This window comes from Hemitrygon akajei, chromosome 10 (assembly GCF_048418815.1).
Source record: "Hemitrygon akajei chromosome 10, sHemAka1.3, whole genome shotgun sequence".
Lineage (NCBI taxonomy): Eukaryota > Metazoa > Chordata > Chondrichthyes > Myliobatiformes > Dasyatidae > Hemitrygon > Hemitrygon akajei.
In genome coordinates this window covers 114420860-114440948 of record NC_133133.1, presented here as the reverse complement: position 1 = coordinate 114440948, position 20089 = coordinate 114420860, and the positions used below count along the sequence as shown (strand labels likewise).

Below are 20089 nucleotides of genomic sequence, written 5' to 3'. Positions count from 1 at the left end.
CTGGACAATAACATCAATTCTCCTGCAAATGGAGGGTTCATGAGGATGATTGATACTCAGGGGAGGGATCAAGGGCATACTGAGCAACTTATTTGTCTTCTCTGTCCACTTTGCACACCCATGTGGTTATTCTATTACATTATTTACTTGAGACATGGGTAGGGGCAAGATAAGAGTGAGAAAATGCTTTGGGTGATCTCCTCCCCTCCTTTACCTCTTCTCCTCAGCTGCCTATCACTTCCCTCTGGTAACTTTCTGCCAGGGTCCACTCTCCTCTCCTATCATATTCCTTCTTTTACAGCCCCTTATTACTTCCGCCTATCCCTTCCCAGCTTCTCACTTTATTCTCCCCTCCCCCACCCACTCACCTTCACCCTCAGCTGGTCTTACCTACCACCTACCACCACCTCCCCCCCACCCACCCACCTTCTTGTTCTGGCTTCTGAACCCTTCTTTTCCAGTCCCGATGAAGGGTCTGTGTCTGCAACATCGACTATTTATTCCCCTTCATAGCTGTTGCCTGATCTGCTTTCATCCAGCATATTGTGTGTGTTTGCTGGTCTGTGGTTAAGAAATAACCCCAAATTGCTTTCTTAATTACATTTTTGTACTCAAGAAAAAAAAGATGTTATTCCTTAGGGCAATTTTTATTTATTTTGGTCACGTATACAGAGGTACAGTGAAAATCTTTTGTGTGCCATCCATACAAATAATTTCATTACAACAGTGCATTGGTGTAGTACAAGGTAAAGCAATAACAGAATGCAGAATAAAGTGCTACTCTTACAGGCAGAACGTAAGATGCAAGGCTATAATAAGGTAGATTGTGAGATCAAAAGCACATCTTATCATGTTATGAGACTAGTCAAGAAACATAACGGGATAAAGTTTATCCTTGAGACTGGTTGCATATGCTCTGTCTTTCGCATCTTCTGCTCAGTGGCTGGTGAGAGTAGAAAGAGTGTCCAGGTCGGGAAGGGTCATTGATTATATTATCTGTTCAGCCAAGGCAGTGAGAAGTATACACTATGTCCATGGAGGGAAGGCTGGTTTCCATGATGTAGTTAGCTGTGTCCACAACTCCCTGTATTTTCTTGCAGTCACAGGTAGTGGATTTGCCATCCCAAGTTGTAATGCATCCAAATGGTATGCATGGTGCAAAGATAGTTCCTACTTCAAGAATATGTGTTAGCGCTGTCTCAGAAATAAATCCTGCTGTACTATTGTGAGTTGTGGTCTATTTTCCACACCAACTATTTGAGATGAAAAATTTAGAGAGCAATGGTGACATGTTGGTTATTTGTTTCTGAGAACTGGATTGAAACAGAGTGTCACTCGTATTTCCATGCTTTCAAACCCATTCCTCAAAGAACCTTTTGAACTAGCAGAATGAAGAGTTTAATTTCACTGTTTAATTTGTACTTGGGTTTTCATGGCAAAAGGCTGGCATCAAGCCTTTCACAATTTGTCATTTTCAGGTAATGCCGCTAATGGCCTTCTGGAATGAGGAATTTGTCATGTTTAACCTAAACCCTGTGCATTCAAAGCCAAAGAATTGTTCTTTGAGAACACACACAAAATGCTGTAGGAACTCGGCAGGTCAAGCAGTATCTATGGAGAAAAATAAACAGTCGATGTTTGGGGCCGAAACCTGTTCTTCAGCCTAAATTTGTGGCAGTGACGCAGCATGTGTTCAAAGGATTCCACTTTGTCATTGAGCATTTTTGCTGCCAATTAAATCCAATGAAGGGTCTCAACCTGAAACTTTGACTCTATTTCTCTCCATAGATGTTACTTGACCTGAGTTCTTTCAGCATTTTCTGGGCTGCCACTTTCTGCAGAATCTCTTGTGTTTATGATCTACAGCCAAATAAGTACTTTTCCATTGTCAGCAGTTGCAATGTTAGCAAATACAGCAGCTAACCCCAATTTCTGCACCTTTTTCAGAGACTAATACATTAACGGAATGTTGCATTTTGATGTGTAAGCTGCATTCAGTGACTAATAGTTTGTTTTTTATAACCGAGCATGCAAGCACTAACTATATTTCTACTGTGCTTCTCTTCTGCTTTCAACAATGGGTCTGACTTACTCCAAAATAGTTGTTGAGGATGTTTGGAAGCAGGCGACTTTATTGCAGCTGCTCCATTTAATTCATCTTCCCATCCTGGACAGCATTCTGGAGTCTCCCCTGAAGATGGAAAGAAGAGAAGCAGTTCACTTCAGTCGGCAAACTGACCTTATTATCTCCAACACGTTCCTGGATCGAGAGGTTTCTAAGATCCTAAATCTACCTTCGTTAGTATTTTCTGATAACTTTTCATAATTAGTTTGGATTAATGCTCTAAGTGTACTATACGAGGCCAAAAATTCTTAACTAACTTTTGTCTTAAAGGAAAGCTAGAAATTTAATAATGTTTGATTAGATCTGCCGTTCACCCCATCTAGTCCATGCCAAACTGTTATCCCATACTTGGACCAGTCTCCTCCATGCCCCTCCCATCCATTTACTTATCTGAAGTTCCCTTAAATGAAGAGAGATTTGATAGAAGTATAAATTTAATGGCTCAAAATTCTGTAATATGTTTGAACAAACCTCAGGGTGATAAGAATGGAGCGAGCTTCTAGCTGAAGTGGTGGATGCAGGTTTGATTTTATTATTGTGGAGAAGTTTGAATAGGTACATAGATGGGAGGGGTATGGAGGGCTATGGTCCAGATACAGGTCAAAGGGACCAGGCAAAATAGTTCAGCATGGACTAGATGGGCCAAAAGACCTGTTTCTGTGCCTTTTGCTTTATGGCTAAAAATGTTACAAATGAATATGTATCTACTACTGTGGCTGGCAACTCATTCCACACTTGCACCACCCTCTGACGTTTACTGCAAGCTCATTATAGAAGTTTAAACCGCTGTATATTATGAACTGTTTTTCTGAAAGGTGTGCAGAATAGTCAAATGATCTGTCACTCACACCCCTCCCTCTCACCTGGTGACCTGCTCTCACATTTGTCTGTTTTGATGCTCAATCCCTCCTTTGCATTTCCATTTTCACCCTATCAGATGTTGCATTTTGCTGTGAAGAGTTTTGTCTGATTCAACCTGAAATGTCTTATTCTGAGTCCAGGACTTCATTCTAATTCTCCTAACATCTCAAAGTTCTAAAGTAAATTCATTAATAAAATATGTATATGCCTCCATATACTACCCTGAGATTCATTTTCTTGCAGGCATTGATTGGAAAATAAATAAATATAATTGAATTTATTAAAATCTATAAATAAAGAGTGACTAATAACCAACGTGCAAAAGAAGCCAAATTGCACTAGTAATAAAACAAAGTAAATAAATAGAGTCAAATAACAACACAGCACAGATATAGATATAGGCCCTTTGACCTACCAGCCCATGCCAACCACAATGTCCCACCAGCCTATTCATATCCTTCCAAGCCCCATACTGAGAATATGAGCTGTATCTCTGCTGCCTTTATGATTGTTTCAATATGTTTGCTGTTCTTTCAAATTCTGTAGAAAATAGATTAAACTGGTAGTTATCTAATTTTCCTGTAAGTCTAAGTTTAATTTACTGAAGAAAAGGTTAATCCTGAAGGTTTTGAAGGGCCATGGAGTCATTTTGTCTGATTAGAATGGCGCATTGTGCTCATTGTGCACCTGATTTATACATCCTCAATTTCTGTTTTGTTTTTGTTCACTTCACTAGCACTGATGAGTGGCTCCTGGCTGCTGTTGACTGCCTGGATTATTTCCCAGACCAGCTGATCGTACACGCGAGTGAACTGTTATCTCAGACTGCGAATGATAGTGATGCTGCAGATACCTACAAAAGAGTTTTGTTTGAAACTGTGGCGAAGCATTACAGCCAGAACAGGGAGCCGCTTCTCTGCAGCCGCTATCTTGACATATACTGCGGGATAATTAGATTTCTGGGTAAGAGTCTTTCTTCAAGACCAAATAAAGAAAATATTGGTAGCATGGTCCTAAATATGGAAAGGCGTAACTTTTGTTCCTGAACATCGGAGAATTCTGCAGATGCTGGGAAATCCAGAATGACTCGTACAAAATGCTGGGGGAGCTCAGCTGATCAGGGAGCATCTCTGGAGGGGAATAAATAAATGATGTTTTGCTTTATGAAGGGTCTCATTGGTTGTTCATTCCCCTCCTGACCATGCTGCCTGACCTGCTAAATTCTTCCAGCATTCTGTGTTACTTTAGTTCCTTGTGCATTTTGACAATTTGTGTGTAAATTTTCAGTTGATTAGAGGAAGACTCACCTTCAATGATTAAGTTCAGCAGGTAATTAAATAATGTATAATCTCATAAACACGAGATTCCACAGATGCTGGAAATCCAGAGTGACACACACAAAAAATGCTGGAGGAACTCGGCATGTCAGGCAGTGTCGATGGAGGGGAGTATAGAGCTTTGGGCCGAGATGCTCTTTTGAGACTGAAAAGGAATGGGGCAGAAGCCAGAATTAAGAAGGTAGAGGAGGAGAAGGAGTACATGGTGGTAGGTAAGAACAGGTGAGTGGGAGAGGAGGAAATGATAGAAGAAGCTGGCAGGTGAATAGGTGGAAAAGGTAAAGGGATGAAGGAGGAGGAATCTGAGAAAGGACAGTGGAGTCACGGAAAGAAGTGGGGAACCAGTGGGATGTGAGGATAAGAGAAGGGGTGAGATGGGAACCAGAATGGGGAAAGAGAGAGAGAGAAATTTCCAGAAGTTAGAGAAATCGATGGTCATTCCATCAGGTTGGAGGCTAGCTAGATGGAATATGAAGTGTTGCTTCTCTAACCTGAATGTGACCACCTGCCAGCTTGTGCTACTTCCCCCCCCCCCCCCACCCGGCCACCTTCTTATTCTGGCTTCTGCCCTCTTCCTTTCCAGAGCAGATGAAGGGTCTTAGCCCAAAACGTCAACTGTTTATTCCTCTGGCTGTCTTACTGAGTTCCTCCTGCATTTTGTGTGTTTGCACCATGCAATCTCATGCAGAGAACACAGAAAATTACATTTTGCTTCCTCTGTCTTCATTTTTTGATTGTGTTCTCAGCTTTGGCTTCCTATTTTTGATTTCTTTATTTGTATTATTTTCCAATGATATTGTAACCTCCTCTCCTTGATTATTTAATTCCTGCTCTTTGTTGTCCCATTTTATATCTCAACACCCCCCCCCCCCCCAAACAACTATTAGCCTTTGTTGGACATATTAGGATGAGAAATGTTGTCAAGACGTATTGCCAGTATAGTTCAGCTTCAAGGTTGGATTAGGATGAGGTTCAGAACATAAGAACGTAAGAAATCGGAGCTTGAGTTGGCCATCTGCCCATTGAGCCAGCTCTACTGTTCAATAAGATCATGGCTGATGTGGCTGTGGTCTCCACCTCACCTCCCCATAAGCCCTTAACTCCCTTGCGAGGCAAAAATCTATACAGTTGGGTCTTAAATCCCCTCCTTCCCCTCCACCATGAGCTTTCTGAACAGACAATGAAGCAACCCATGAGCACTACCTCACAATTTTTGCTCACTTTTTGCACAACTTATTTAATTTAATTTTCATTCCACACTCTCACTACCCTGAGTGAAGAAGTTCCTCCTCCTGATTCCCTTAAACATTTCACCTTAACCCATGACCTTTAGTTCTAACGTACCTAACCTCAGCAGAAAATGACTGCTTGCATTTACCCTATCTATATCCCTCATAATTTTGTATACCTCAATCAAATCTTCCTTCATTAGACCATAAGATAAAGGAGCAGAATTAAGCCATTCAGCCCATCGAGCCTGTTCCACCATTCCATTATAACTGATCCCAGATCCCACTCAACCCCATATAAGACATAGGAGAAGACTCCTACGCTCTAACAAATAAAGTCCTAACCTGTCCAACCTCTCCCTATAACTCAGGTCTTCAAGTCCTGACAATATCCATGTAAAATTTCTCTGCACTCTTTCAGTATTGATTTCTTTCAGGTAGGCGACCAAAACTGCACAGAATACTCCAAATTTGGTCTCACCAATATCTTAAACAACTTCGTCATAACATCCCATCTCCTGTACTCGATACTTGAATTTATGGAGGCTAACGTGCCTTCTTACAACACTATACCTGTGATGACACTTTCAAGGAATTATGGATCTGTATTCCCAGATTCCTCTGTTCAGCCACACTCCTCAGTGCCCGCCTGCTCACCCTGCAAGTCCTGGTTTGTCCTCCAAGTGTAACACCTCATACTTGTCTGCATTAAATTCCATCTGCCATTTTTCAGCCCATTTTTGCAGTGGGTCCAAATCCCACTGCAAGCTTTGATCTTTGACACTCTCCACTACACTCCCAATCTTGGTGTCATCTGCAAATTTGCTGATCCAGTTTACCCCATTAACATCCAAAGCATTGAGATACTGTGGATGACAAATAGCAATGGACCAGCATCATTAGTCACAGACCTCCTATCAGAGAGACAACCATCTACTAGCATTCTCTGACTTCTCCCATGAATCCAATGTCAGTGTTATTTACCTTGATTACGATTCTGAAATGTATTTAATGAGGTCGCCTCAACTGCTTCCTTGGACAGAGAATTCCACAGATTCACTCCTCCAGGAAAAGTACCATTCTCCATCCAAAATCTACTCCAAATCTTGAGGTTATGTCTAAGAATCTGGGTTTGCAGAAAGTGGTTCTGACAGCTCTGGACACCTTTCTTCTGGGTGTGTTGGCATCCCAAACAGTGCATGGCAAACTGCTTGATCTGCTGATCTATCCCAGGCCACTGGACAACACTTCAAGCCAATGCTTTCATTTTGACCATACCTGGATATAGCTCTTCCAACACATTACCCCTCAGCTTGGATGGTAAAACAATTCTCAATCTCCACATAAGGCAATCCCCATTAAAAACAAGTTCATCCCGGCACTGGTAAAAATGGAGGAACTGAAACTTCTGAACATTCTAGCTGTTTTGAGTTGCTATGTATACCTGAGAAAGTGTAGTGTCTTTTCCCTTTGGATCATCTCTGCCATAAAAGTGAGATTTTCGATTTGCATTAGAGAGAAACGTCAAAAGGACTGTCCTGATTTGCAAATTTTTCAAGCATTTCCTTTTCTGGGGTAAATGGGACAATCCATCAGCATTTCCATGATTAGTTGTCCTCTTGAATTTGATCTTGTAATTGTGTCCTCCAAGAAACAGAGCCCATCTCTGTATTTGTGTTGCTGCTGTTAGTGGAACACCCTTCTGTGGATTAAAAATGGACATGTGGTTAATGATCAGTAATGAGGGTAAACTCTCTCCCATACTGGTTGACAGACTCAAGGCCTCTCTGTCAATCTGTGTGTAACTTTTCTCTTGAGTGGCAAGGGATCGTGATGCAAAGGCTATAGGGCATTCACTTCTGTCACTCATAACATTTGACATGACTGCACCTATGCTACAAGTTGAGGCATCACAGGCAAGCTTCAGTGAATGATGTGGATTATAATCTGTGAGTCCAGTGTCAGAAACAATGCCTTTTAGAAAGCCACCTCACAATGCTTTGTCCATTGTCATTTCTTCCCAATCTGTAATAATGAGCTTAAGAGGTTGGAGCACAGTAGCCAGATTTTGCAGGAACCTGTTTTCATAATTGACAAATCTCAAAGAAGGACCACACTGTAACACATCCTCTTGCCTTGGGCATCCACCACTGGTTGAATTTTCCCAACACACTTGTGTAAATCTTGTGCATCAATGGTGTGACCACAGTAAGTGATGCTTGGTTTTAAGAATTCACACTTGTTGTGTAATGCTCTGAGCCCATAATTTTCTGATCTTTCTAACACTGTCTTGAGATTTTTTAAATGTTCCTTGTCATTCTCACTGGTAACAATGATGTCATCCAAGAACTTAATTGCCTGGGCATCCTTGTATCACCTGGTCCATAGCTTTCTGCCAAAGTGTAGGTACGGTTGTTACTCCAAAAATAAGCTTATTATACAGATCAAGTCTTTTGTAAATGTTTCTGGTGAGAAGCACTTTGGAATCAGCAAATTCACTTTGAAGTGTTTATCCTTCTTGGCTACTGGGACCACTGGCATTGCCCATGGGCTCCACGCAACCTTGGAAATAATTCCTTCAGCCTCCATGCGATCCAGCTCACTGGCTATTTTATCTTGGATTGTATAAGTAACCTGATGGGCTTTGTAAAACTTTGGTGTGGCATTTTCATTTAACACTATTTTACCCTTGATGTGTTGGATCCAATCTTAGTTGCATATTTGCAGGCTTCCATTCAGTATCTTTGAAATGCTGTTCAGATTTATTTTGTGGAATGACTGAAAAAGCCAAGCCAATTCTATTTTAATTAATTTGCTGTTCACTTGTGGTGCAAGCCCTGTTTCTTGTCTGTTGTTAGTTTTCACATGGTAAATCTTAAGACTATGCAGTCCTGTGTAACCTCATCAATATCAGATTTTTAATTAACAGCATGCAGATTAGTACTTTTTGAAACTGCAACTTGACTTTTTAACTTCCCTGTGCAGTCCATATATTTTTGTCTGCCCGACATGTTCTTTGTATGTGTCCTACTTGGTTGCATTTTCTGCAAGTTTTGCCATTAAATCTGCATTGGTCTGGTGAATGTGAGCTCTTGCTGTGATGAGAACACAATTTGTTTAGCCAGGCAGGTTTCTGTTTATATGATGCAATTTTGTTCACACTCAATTTCATTCCTGACTGCAACTCAATTGCATCTCTGCTGTTTCCATTGCTGGAGCAATTTTAACTGATCTTTTAAATGTGAGTTGTGCTTCAGGCAGAAGTGTTTTTGAATGCTTTATTGTAAGATTCTACAAACTAAACAATCTTTTAATGCATCATTAAGCCCATCACATCACTGAACTGACAAAGCTCAGACAATTTGTTTTCACTTTAGCCTTGTATGCTGAAATGGACTCCCTTCCCTTTTGATTCTGCTTGTGAAACTTAAGTCATTCTGCAATCAGCCATTGTTACAATTCTAAATGTTCCCAATTACCTTAATGACATCAGCAAAGCTCTTTTTGTCTGGTTTGGTTGAAGCAGTCAAACTTCTAAGAAAACTTTGTCTTTTCACCCAGTGCACTCAGCAAAACTGGCACTTGCTTTTCATTGGCTATTTTATTTGCTTCAAAATGTTCCTCAATTTGCTTAGTATACATCAACCAGTTATTTCTTTTCCAATCAAACACGTCTATCTCTGATGTAACCAGCTATTTCTGCCTTTTTAAGGTTTATTATTATTATCACCCAGTACTCACTGTTTATGAACCTGTGAATTTTTTTCACTTTCCATTGTTCTTATAACTCTAATGTCTCCCTGTGCTTCTGAAGGGAAAAGAAACGAGTTGCACTTGTTTTTAATAGTCAACCAACCCTCTCCTCTTGCAAAGAAATATAAATGTGCTACACTTCAACAGGTTAGGTATCAGCATCAGATTCATTTTAAATCTTAGTTGTCACCAATGTTATGTTAGCATGTGTATTTCATTTTTATTTTTAGTGAGATGGGCCCTTGTAATGACTAATGGTGTATGCCATTCATGTACTTTTGCATATAACCTTAATGAACCAGGTAAGCAGCAAAGAATGCTTAAGGAACAATATATTTACAGTATTAATCAAATATTACTGCAATATTAAATACACAATCCCCCCTCATAGTTCTGAATTCCACTGAGTCCCAGGTGAGAACCCACTTCTGGGGTGGGAGAAACTGCTGGGAGGTGGGAAGCATGGTGGTGGGTTAGAGAAGAGGTCTGGGGGACATGGAGGTGGTTTGAATCGGGGACTGTGAAGCTCCGGGATTGGAAAATACTGTCTGGAATCTGGGAGACTGGATTCAGGCAGTTAACAGAGGCTAGTAGTAGAAGAGTTTGAGCCCAGAGTTCGGGATCCCATCATCTGCTAGTCTGGGGGTTGATATCGGATATCGGAGATCAAAGCCTGAAGGTTGATCGGAATGTGAAGCTTGATAATTGCAGACTGGAGACCTGGAAGCCTGTCCTGGAGTTGGAGGATTGTATGTGGATTAGTGGGAAGGAGGAAAGCAGCTTGTTTTGCAGTTGTTATTCTGTAATTTATATTCTGTGTTGTTCTGCCGAGCATCGTGAACTTGACATGTTAGCACCAGAATGTGTGGCAACATTTGCGGGCTGCTCTCAACAGATCCCCAGGTGCGTGAGTTGTTAACACAAACAATGTAATTCACTAACAAGAAAATCTGCAGATGCTGGAAATCAGTGAAACACTCTAAATGCTGGAGGAGCTCAGCAGGCCAGGCCACATCTATGGAAAAGAGTGAACAGTAGACATTTTGGGCCAAGATGTCAACTGTTTACTCTTTTCCATAGATGCTGCTTGGCCTACTGAGTTGCTCCAGCATTTTGTATGTATTCTAGCATATTCCACGGTGTTTCAATATACATTTGACAATTAAATTTGAATGCTGACAAGCAGAGGGTGCAATTTGCTTCCGATTCTGCAAAAAATGAATGTGAGACTGCAGATGCTGTTATCCAGAGCACCAAAAATGCTGGAGGAACTCAGTGGGTTGGGCAGTTTCTGTGGAGCAAAATGGATAGTTGGTGTTTCAGGATCTTTTGGTGTTGACTGTTGTCTCTCATCTTCAGTTTCTGTTTTTTTTCTGATGAACTATTTCTACTTGTGTTTCTCCTATTACCCAGCTTAATTCACTCTTTTGCTTCTGCTTCGAGCTCCCTCTGTTCTGGAATTTCCAGTCTGGAAGCTCAAGGGAAATGCTGAATCTTCAGGCAAGTTAGAACACATTTGCTACACATGCGAGTGCTCAAGGAAGTTGGTATTGGCTGGTTGATGAGTTCCAGTGTTACATAAGATGGAATCCTCTGACTTGCGTGAGAAACTTACAGGAGAGTCTGGTATTCAATACATCAGAAAATTCTTACTCATGCTTTTGCCAAAGTGTCTCATTTGACCAATTTGTACATGAAACTACCACACCTTGCAGGCAGACATTAAGCAATTGGTTCAAATTAGATTTTATTTAATTGATCACCTGCATTTTTACATTAACTGAATGCCAGCAAATTGAAACTAGTTTAATTCTTCTGGATGCATGAAATGAATATTCATTATCAAACTAATCACCCCATCATTGCCTTTAGAATGGGACCAATCCAGAATTGGCAAGCATCAGGAAGTTAACAAATGATGTGCATAACATCATTTATTAAAGAAAAATGAGTCTTAATGTGGTTATTTCATGTTCCAAGGGATTTTAAACTTGGGAGGAATATTGCCAATAAAATACACAGAGTTACAAAAAGTTTTTAAAATCTATCTATTTATTACTAGCATTTATCATTTTTAAATTTTTTTTATTGGTTCCTTAAGGTTATCGGAGACGGGGGAGGTAGTGGCGATAAGGTCCCAATGGCAAGTATCTCAAACAGTCTCTGACAGTCCAGCTTCTGGCCTTCACATGTGGCTTGGCTACTAAGCCCAGCAGAACCATTTCTACTGACAGGAAGAGGAGAAAAGGCAGGTTACTGGTGCCTTAAAACCATTCACTTCGGGCAAATGGGTCTCATCAGCTGTGGTTGGCAGCAAATCGCAGAGAAAGAAGCAACACACAAAATCTGGTGGAATGCAGCAGGCCAGGCAGCATCTATAGGAAGAAGTACTGTTGACGTTTCGGGCCGAGACCCTTCATCGGACTGCTGATGTAAATGCTGGTGGAACACAGGCCTTCTTAACCACCCTATACTATGCTTTTCTGGATAACTTGTTAGAAGGACATATTCTAAAGCAAACCTGACCTGGTATTGTGTAACAAGTTAGATCTAATTAATAATCCCATCACTTCTTTCACAACCTCTTCAATAGTCAATACAGCTCACCTCACTTTGTAATAAATCAGGGTTTGCTTCAGTGGAGGGAAACAACAGAGAAGTCACTTTTGAGAGTGATGTACAAGAAACATTCATCACATCACTGGGCAGACAGTACAGCACCACAGTTAATGGGAGGTTATCAAAAAGCTACATCAATAATCTTACAGGATTCTAATTGATACACCTACAAGAAAAATAAGAGGAGCAAAGGTAGCCCAGGTGATAATCTCAGAGGTGAAGAGCTTATAGATTGTTTCAGAACATGGAGCATCAAACAGCCCACAATGTTGTGCCAACGCTTTGAACCAATATGAGATCTAATTCACCCTTCCTTCCTATATGGCCTTCCATTTTGCTTCTCCATGTGCCAAAGAATCTCTTAAGTGTTCTGAATGTATCTGCCTTTATCACCACCACCACCACCGTCAGCACATTCCACGTCCAATATCCTCCTATATTTACCATCAAACATGTCCCTTTGTATTAGCTATTTACGCTTTGGGAAAAGTCCCTGGCTGTCTCTTATCATCTTGTACATCTCATCCTCTTACTCTACAAAGAGAAAAGCGCTAGCTTGCTCAGCCTTTCCTAATAAGACATGCTTTCTAATCCAGACAAAACCTGGTAAATCTCCCCTGTACCTTCCACATCCTTCCCATAATAAGGCAACCAGAACTAAACACAATACTCCAAGAGTGGGTGAGCCAGAGTTTTATAGAGCTGCAACATTACTCACAACTCGAACTCAATCCTCCAACTAATGAAGGAAAAACAACACAGGCCTTCTTAACCACCCTATACTATGCTTTTCTGGATAACTTGTTAGAAGGACATATTCCAAAGCAAACTGGATCTGGTATTGTGTAACAAGTTAGATCTAATTAATAATCCCATCACTTCTTTCACAACCTCTTCCCAGTGGTGCTGCCACGTCCTTGACTCTTAACTCGGCTTCTCTCTGTTATTCACCTACTGTTACTTTAGTACTGAGGACCTCTGTTCATCACTGTTGACCATGGATGCTGCGTCCTAGCTGTCTATGTGATACACAAGATAGTGCAGTACGATGTGGAGAACAAACTGTTGCCCACGCAGCAGGCTCCCCCTCTCCCCACAGCTGATGAATCCAACAGAACAGCAGAGACCGATACAGTTTGTCACCAGTGGCATTGCAAAAGTTGCCAGTCAGCATTGAACTCCATGCAGGACTGCCTTAGGGTTTGGATTTTTCCTTGAGGTTTACTCCCACAGCCTTCCTAATGAGTGGGTATAGTTGCAAGGCAGAGGAGGTTTGAGATCAGAGTTTTCCTTCTCCTAAATGAGCTACCAACCACGGCTGACAAACCCCATTTGCCTGAAGAAACTGGTTTCAAGGCATCAGTAACCTGTCTTTGCCCCTTCTATCAGTAGAAATGGTTTCATCAAGCTTAGTAACTAAGACATGCATGAAGGCCAGGAGCTGGACTTAGTTGTCAGAGAGTATTTGAGATGCACACCATCGGGAGCATTTAATAGGTAGTGGGAGCTCATCCCCACTACTTCACCTGGCTATAACAACCTTAAGCAACCGACTTTAGTATCACCATGTACATATACTGTTTATTGGTACATGAGAGCAAGGAATTCCATTGCAGTCTAGTGTATAAAGCAATAAGATAACCTGAATATGAGTAGCCATACTGTATGTAAGTTTTTTCTTCGATTTTGAGGTGAGGCTTAAGTTTACCAGGATTCATGATATTGATTCAAACACAATAAGTGGACTGGTCACCTGGTTTCTGCACAATATCCCAGAAAATAAGCAGGAAAAGATCATCATGGTCCTTGTGATCTGCTGAAACAGTGAGGCAGTGTCACATCCCATGACACATTTCCTATCCCTCTATCAGATCTACTTTGACTTAGCTGTCTCAGATGGAACCTGCTGCTACATTCAGCTGGCACTGCCTCACATATTCAACTCCCTCCACTTAATGTAAATGGGCGCCACAGTAGGGTAGCAATTTGCACAACACCATTACAGCTCAGAGCGTCAGAGTTCGGAGCTCAATCTTCTTGTCCTCTGTGAGGAATTTGTATGTCTTGCCCGTGGAATGCATGGGTTTTCTTTGGGTCCCACAGTCTTGTTACGTACCCCGTAACTGGGTCACTTACCAGCAAAGATAGAGAGGTCCGTTGAAGTCTGATGGTACTATTTTTAACAGTATTTATTGATAAAAATACACAAAAATAATATCAATGCAAACATACAGATAATATATGTCGTCAATACTAAATCTAAAAGCGCGGGTATAATAATAATCAATAAGAAATAGCTCTATCGTTGTCTAGGGGATAATGTATTGTCCGATGGAAATATAAAAGTCACTTTAGTTCATTCAAGCTGCAGCTTTTGGTTGGAGAGAGAGACGATGTTTTTAGAACTTGCCCGTTTTCCCTTGTTATGATGTCGATCCTTCAAAATGTCGTCGGTGGTGATCTCTTCTTTAGCTAAGCCGTCTTCCATGGTAAGGCCTCAATCCCGGGCAACGGGAAAGGACACACGTGGACCTTCCACCGGCTGTCGCTATTAAACGCTGTCACGGGATTTCCAGCTTTCCTCCTCTGGTGCGTCTGAAGGGGCTGTTCCCCCAGGCCCTCTTTTATCCTGACTCTCAGGGTCTCAGATGTCAATCAGGGTGGAGGGATGCCTCCCCTCAACCAGCCCACTTTTGGTCATTCCCTGAGGGCTTCAAATAAATAGCACCGTACTCAATTCACAATTCTGCCTCCAAGAGACAATGGCCGTTTCCCGTAGCTTTCTATTGCCGAGGGACCAAGACATTCCAAACGTCTCTCTCTCATTTCCTGGGTCTCCTGACCTGAATTAATAGCGATCTTGCGATTCTCAAAAAGGAGGGGGCACAGGCGTAACAGTCTAAAGCATCTATAGGTCAGTAGACTATAAATTGTAAGTTGTCCCATGATTAGGCTAGGATTAAATTGGGGGTTTGTGGCAGCGCAGCTCAAAGGGCCAGAAGGGCCTATTCATTGTTGTATCTCTAAATAAATAAACAAACAAACAGACAAATAAGTAAATAAATAACACAGAAGTCCCATTACACCCTCCTATGAAGAATGTTAGAGTTCACTAATGCTGTTGCTCAAACAGACCTTGGGCTTGTCTCCCTTCCCTACAACCGCCACTGCAAGCAGCTACAATATTATGGGGGAGATGTCACCTCAAATTTCCATTCAAACTTCAACCCTATTCTAAGTTCAAAAGATGTGACATTGCAGCTGTAATAGATTCCACTGTTTTTTGTAAATACAAGAAATTCTGCCATTCCTTGGTTTCATCAGCTGTGTGGAGAGAGGGAACTTGCTACATGGGCTACAACTTGCTCTCCATGTCATACTGCCCAAGCTTGCGTAACTAGACTGCTAGGATGTGATATCTATGGTCAACTCTGACCGACAGAGGTCTCAGACCAGAGACAAGAGATTTAGCAGAGCTGGAAAGATTAGATTAGGTTAATTTGTCACATGTACATTGAAACATACAGTGAAATGTGTTGGTTGTGGCAAAGACCAATACAGTTTGAGATGTGCTGGGGGCAGCATACTTCTGGCACCAACACAACATGCCCACAACTTGCAAACCCTGATGACATGATAATGAAGAGAGCACTCGGTGTCTACAGCTGATGAATATTAGTTATGAGTTTTACTGGGGTTTCTTCCTTTGTACTAGAGGAGGCTGAGAGATTTCATCAGGCCAGCTACTCGAAGATGAGGTGACTAGGAAGGATCAATTTTTCCATGAGTAAAATCGTGAGTTAAAGGTTGGAAGAATTGATGGAAGAGGAAATGAGAAGAAATCTTTTCAGCTGGAGTGGCAGTATTTCAGAGTTCTTTGCCTGAAAGCTTGGTGGAGACGAGTTTTCATTGCGTTTAGAATGTTCCTGGATGGTCACTCGATGGACTGACCTGCACATTAATGGGCAATGAGCCAAGAATAGGAATTTATCTAGAAGCTTTTTTGTTGGTCAACTATGCATGGAGCCCGATACCTTTGATAGGAGTTTAGTGACACCCTCTCTCACTGCTCACCATCTGTGATCTCTGCTGCCGTCTGACTCTTCATTTTCCCCCTTCCTTTTCAGTCCTGATGAAGGGTTTTGACCTGAAACATCGACTATTTATTCATTTCATAGATGCTGTCTGACCTGCTGAATTCCTCCAGTAATTTTTATGTGTTTCTCTGGACTTCCAGCATCTGCAGAATCTCTTGTGTTTATGAGCCCAATACCCACTTGGTCTTGTTTTACCTTGTATAAAAAGAGATAGAGTTGAGCTTTATTTCTTACACCTACCTATAAATATACAGTGAATTGTGTCATTTGTGTCGATGACTGACATGTTCTGGGACAAGTGTCACCATGTTTCTGGCGCCGACATAGCATGCTCACAATTTACTAACCCTGAACCGTATGCCTTTGGAATGTGGGAGGAATCTGGGGCACTCAGACGAAGCTCACATGGTCGCATTAAGAACATACACAGTCCTTAGAGACAGCGGTGGGAATTGACCAGGATCGCACAGTGTTATGCTATCTGCTATGCTACTGTGTCACCTGCATGGCATTCAGTTGATAAAATATTTAGATGAATATAATGTTTAGATTGAGAGCTCTTAACCTAACAGTTTCTTATATAGTGAAACTCTAAACTATCCAGTGAATAATACAGATTAATGCCGACCTGTCCAGGATAAATTGCAACAAAAGTATTCATGGGTGGCATGTTAGCGTGGCGGTTAGCGTTTTGCTATCATAGCACCAGTGACCAGAGTTCAATTCTGCTGCCCTCTATAAGGAGTTTATATATTCTCCCCATGACAGCATGGGTTTCCTCCCACAGTTCAGAAACGTACGGGTTAGTAGGTTAGTTTTGATGTCGTTGTAGTTGGATGATGTGGGCTCTGTTAGGTTGAAAGGGCCTGTTCTGTATCTGAAAATAAAATAATTTTTTTTGTTGCAAAAATTCCTACAGAGAATGGAAAGACTGGACAAGCACTGGAGGTTGCTCAGCTGTGCGTTCGGTTATTGGAGCCAATTTGGAGAGAGGAATTGCACAGGCTATTGTCTTTTATGGCTATTGCAGCTCGCCCTGGTACCTACAGATTACAGAAGCAGGTCTGTCACATTTTGAGAATCACTGAGAGCACCTGTGGCAACAAACAATGTAAAAAACACGTAACATATATAGCACCCAAGTAGACCCTTTTTGTTCATCACTTCCACACTAAACATTAAATCAGCCATGAGCAGACTCAATGGACTGAACGGCCCAATTCTGCCCCTATGTTGTATTTACTTATTTAATCTATTTATCTATCTGCTTGTCTGTCTGTCTATCCAGAGTAAGGACAGTATCAGGCTTTTCCAGCCCAACCAACCTGTGCTGCCCAATTGCACCCATGGGACAAATAACCAACAGGAGCTCCAAAGACATCACTCCTGGGAGAGGCAGGATCTTCAATGGATAATACCTTGAAAAACAGAAGACTAGCCCAGGGTGGAGGATTCTGGCGAGCTGCTGTTGGTGGCCTTTGCCCCAGTAAAAAGGGGGGATGGGTTTAAGAAGAAGCAGAATTGGTGGAAGGAAACAGACTGTCAATTTTTTTTGGGTTGAGATCTTGAATCAGTACTAGAAAGAAAGGTGGGGGGAGGATGCCCAGAATGAAGAGGTGGGGGGTGCAGAGGGGGAAGGAGTAGAACAAGATAATGCTGCAACTCCCTGGTCAGACCACACGTGGGTTCAGTTCTGGTCACATTATTATAGGAAGGATGTGGAAGATTTAGAAATTGCATGGGTGAGAGTTGCCATTATGCTCCCTTCATTAGAGAGTATGTCTATGAGGACAGGTTGAGCAAGCTAGGTTTTTCTTTCTGGAGTGAAGGAGGATAGAAGAAGTACTCCTATGGAGTACAAGATTGATAAGAGGACAGCCAGAGACTTTTGCCCAGGCCGGAAATGACTAATACTAGGGGCATGATTTTAAGGTGATTGGAGGAAAATTTGGCGGTGGGGATGGAGGCTGGTAAGTTAGAGGTAGGTTTTCTACACAGTGGTGGGTGTGTAGACCACCCTGCCAGGACTGTTGCTGGAGGCAATGCATTAGAGGCATTTAAGAGATTCTTTGATAGGCACACATGAGGAAGAAGGGTTAGAGGGGGCTTGGAGTAAGCTAAAAGGTCAGTACAATATTTTAGGTCAAAGGGGCTGTGATGTTCAATGTTCTTTGAGCTGCTGGGTGATAGGTGAAGTGGTAATTGGGGAAGACTGGGAATGACGTAAGAAACTGTGTGGTGGAAGGTGGAACCTGATGGTGGATCACAGGATAAAGGGAGGAAGGAGATGGAGCTAACTGGGAAGAAAAGGTCTTGGTAATGGACAGATGAAAATGGTGGGGATGGGAATTAGAAGGGATATAAGGGCTGGAAAATAAAGTGGGGAGTGGGGTTGTTACCAGAAGTTAGAGAAATTAATATTCATTCTGTCAGGTTGGAGTCTCCCAAGGCAGAATATGAGGTACTGTCCTCCTAATCAGTCTGGCCTTAATATACAGTAGAAGAGGCTGTGTAATGTGTTGTGGGAATAGGAAGTGTAATTTAAATGGTTGGCCACTAGGAGGACTTGGCTGTTAAGGCGGTAGGAGCAAAGATGCTTGATGAAGCAATCCCACAATCTGAGTCAGGTCTTAATGATGTAGAGGTAGTCACGCCGGGAGCACTAGGGACAATAAATGACAACAAAGAAATCATGAACTGCCTCACCCAGAAGGAATGTATTGGGCTGTGAGTGGTGGTGATGGAGGAGATGTAGGGGCAGGTGTTGCACTTATCACATTCTCAGACATAAATACCTGGAGTGCGATCGGTGGGGAAGGACAAGCGAGTCTCGTGTGTTAGATACATCACTGGGGGTCTCTTGTTAACTATTTTCTCAATCACCTGAACATTTGAAAATCTTTCAGGAAAATAAGTGTTTCTTCTACACACAAAAAAAAACTTTTTAAAAAAATGTCAAAATGCTGGAGGAACTCCACAGGTCAGGCAACATCTATTGAAAGGAATAAACAGTGGATGTTTTGGCCAAGACTGTTCTTGAAGAAGGGTCTTGGCTCGAAACGTCAATTGTTTATTCCTGTCTCTAGATGCTGCTTGACCTGCTGAGTTCCTCTAGCATTTTGTGTGTGTTGCTCTGGATTTCCAGCATCTGCAGAATCTCTTGTCTTAGATTAAAAAAAAAATCTGATGAAAGTTAGTTTGACAAACTCAGGGGCTTGAGAAAAACACTGCACACGATGATCAGCTAAAAACTAAATGACATTATTTTCTGAAACCTGTATGTTTTTGTTTTGAATCTTGTGTGAAATTAGCTCGTATTGGCAAACTCCACAAACCATTTTTTAAAAAACTGATTGAATAGAAAGGACTTGAAATTATGCAAACGTCATTCACAACCCAGGAACATCCTGCACTGTTTTGTAGCCAATAAAGTACTTTGTTCTTTGAGATACCAGGGAGGAAACACAGCAGCTATTTTTTCAATGCAAACTGCTATAAACAGTGTCAGGATGAATTGGATTGTTTTGGTGGTAAATAAGGGATTAATATGGACCACTCATTGGTGAGATTTTTCATACTGTTAAACTTCGTCCCTGTGGGATATTTTAAGCTGGGCAATATTCTGCTGCCTTCTCCTCATAACCTTTGACAACCTTACTAATCAAGAACCTATCAACCTCTGCTTTGAATATTTCCAATGCCTTGACTTCTAAAAGGACATTGCTCTTTTCTGACTCTGTGCCTCCTAGACCCACTCTTCCCCTGCCTCCTCCCACCCACTATAGAAAACATTCTCTCCATATCCAATCTATTTTGGCCTTTCAATATTCGATAAGTTTCAATGTGATTTCCCGCCCCCCCCCCACATTCTTCTAAATTCCACTGAGCACAGGCTCAGCCATCAAATGATCCTCTATGATTACTTTAACCCTTCATTGCCACAGACGGCTGTGGAGGCCAAGTGAATATATAGACAAATAGATGATAGATAGATTCCAAAGACATGCAGCTTAGTAAGGATTAGTAAATTGTGGGCATGCTATGTTGGCGCTGGAAACATGGCCACAA

The 20089-nt window shown here is 41.6% G+C and overlaps 1 protein-coding gene across 1 annotated transcript in view; it reads left to right on the top strand.

The window, feature by feature from the left end:
- Window positions 1–20089, top strand: part of depdc4 (DEP domain containing 4) — a 78737-nt gene that overhangs the window by 45109 nt on the left and 13539 nt on the right. Inside the window, exons 4-6 of the mRNA XM_073058778.1 lie at window positions 2103–2298; window positions 3723–3949; window positions 16941–17083. Of these exons, the coding sequence (XP_072914879.1) occupies window positions 2103–2298; window positions 3723–3949; window positions 16941–17083 (566 nt within the window). The remainder of the gene's footprint in view (window positions 1–2102; window positions 2299–3722; window positions 3950–16940; window positions 17084–20089) is intronic.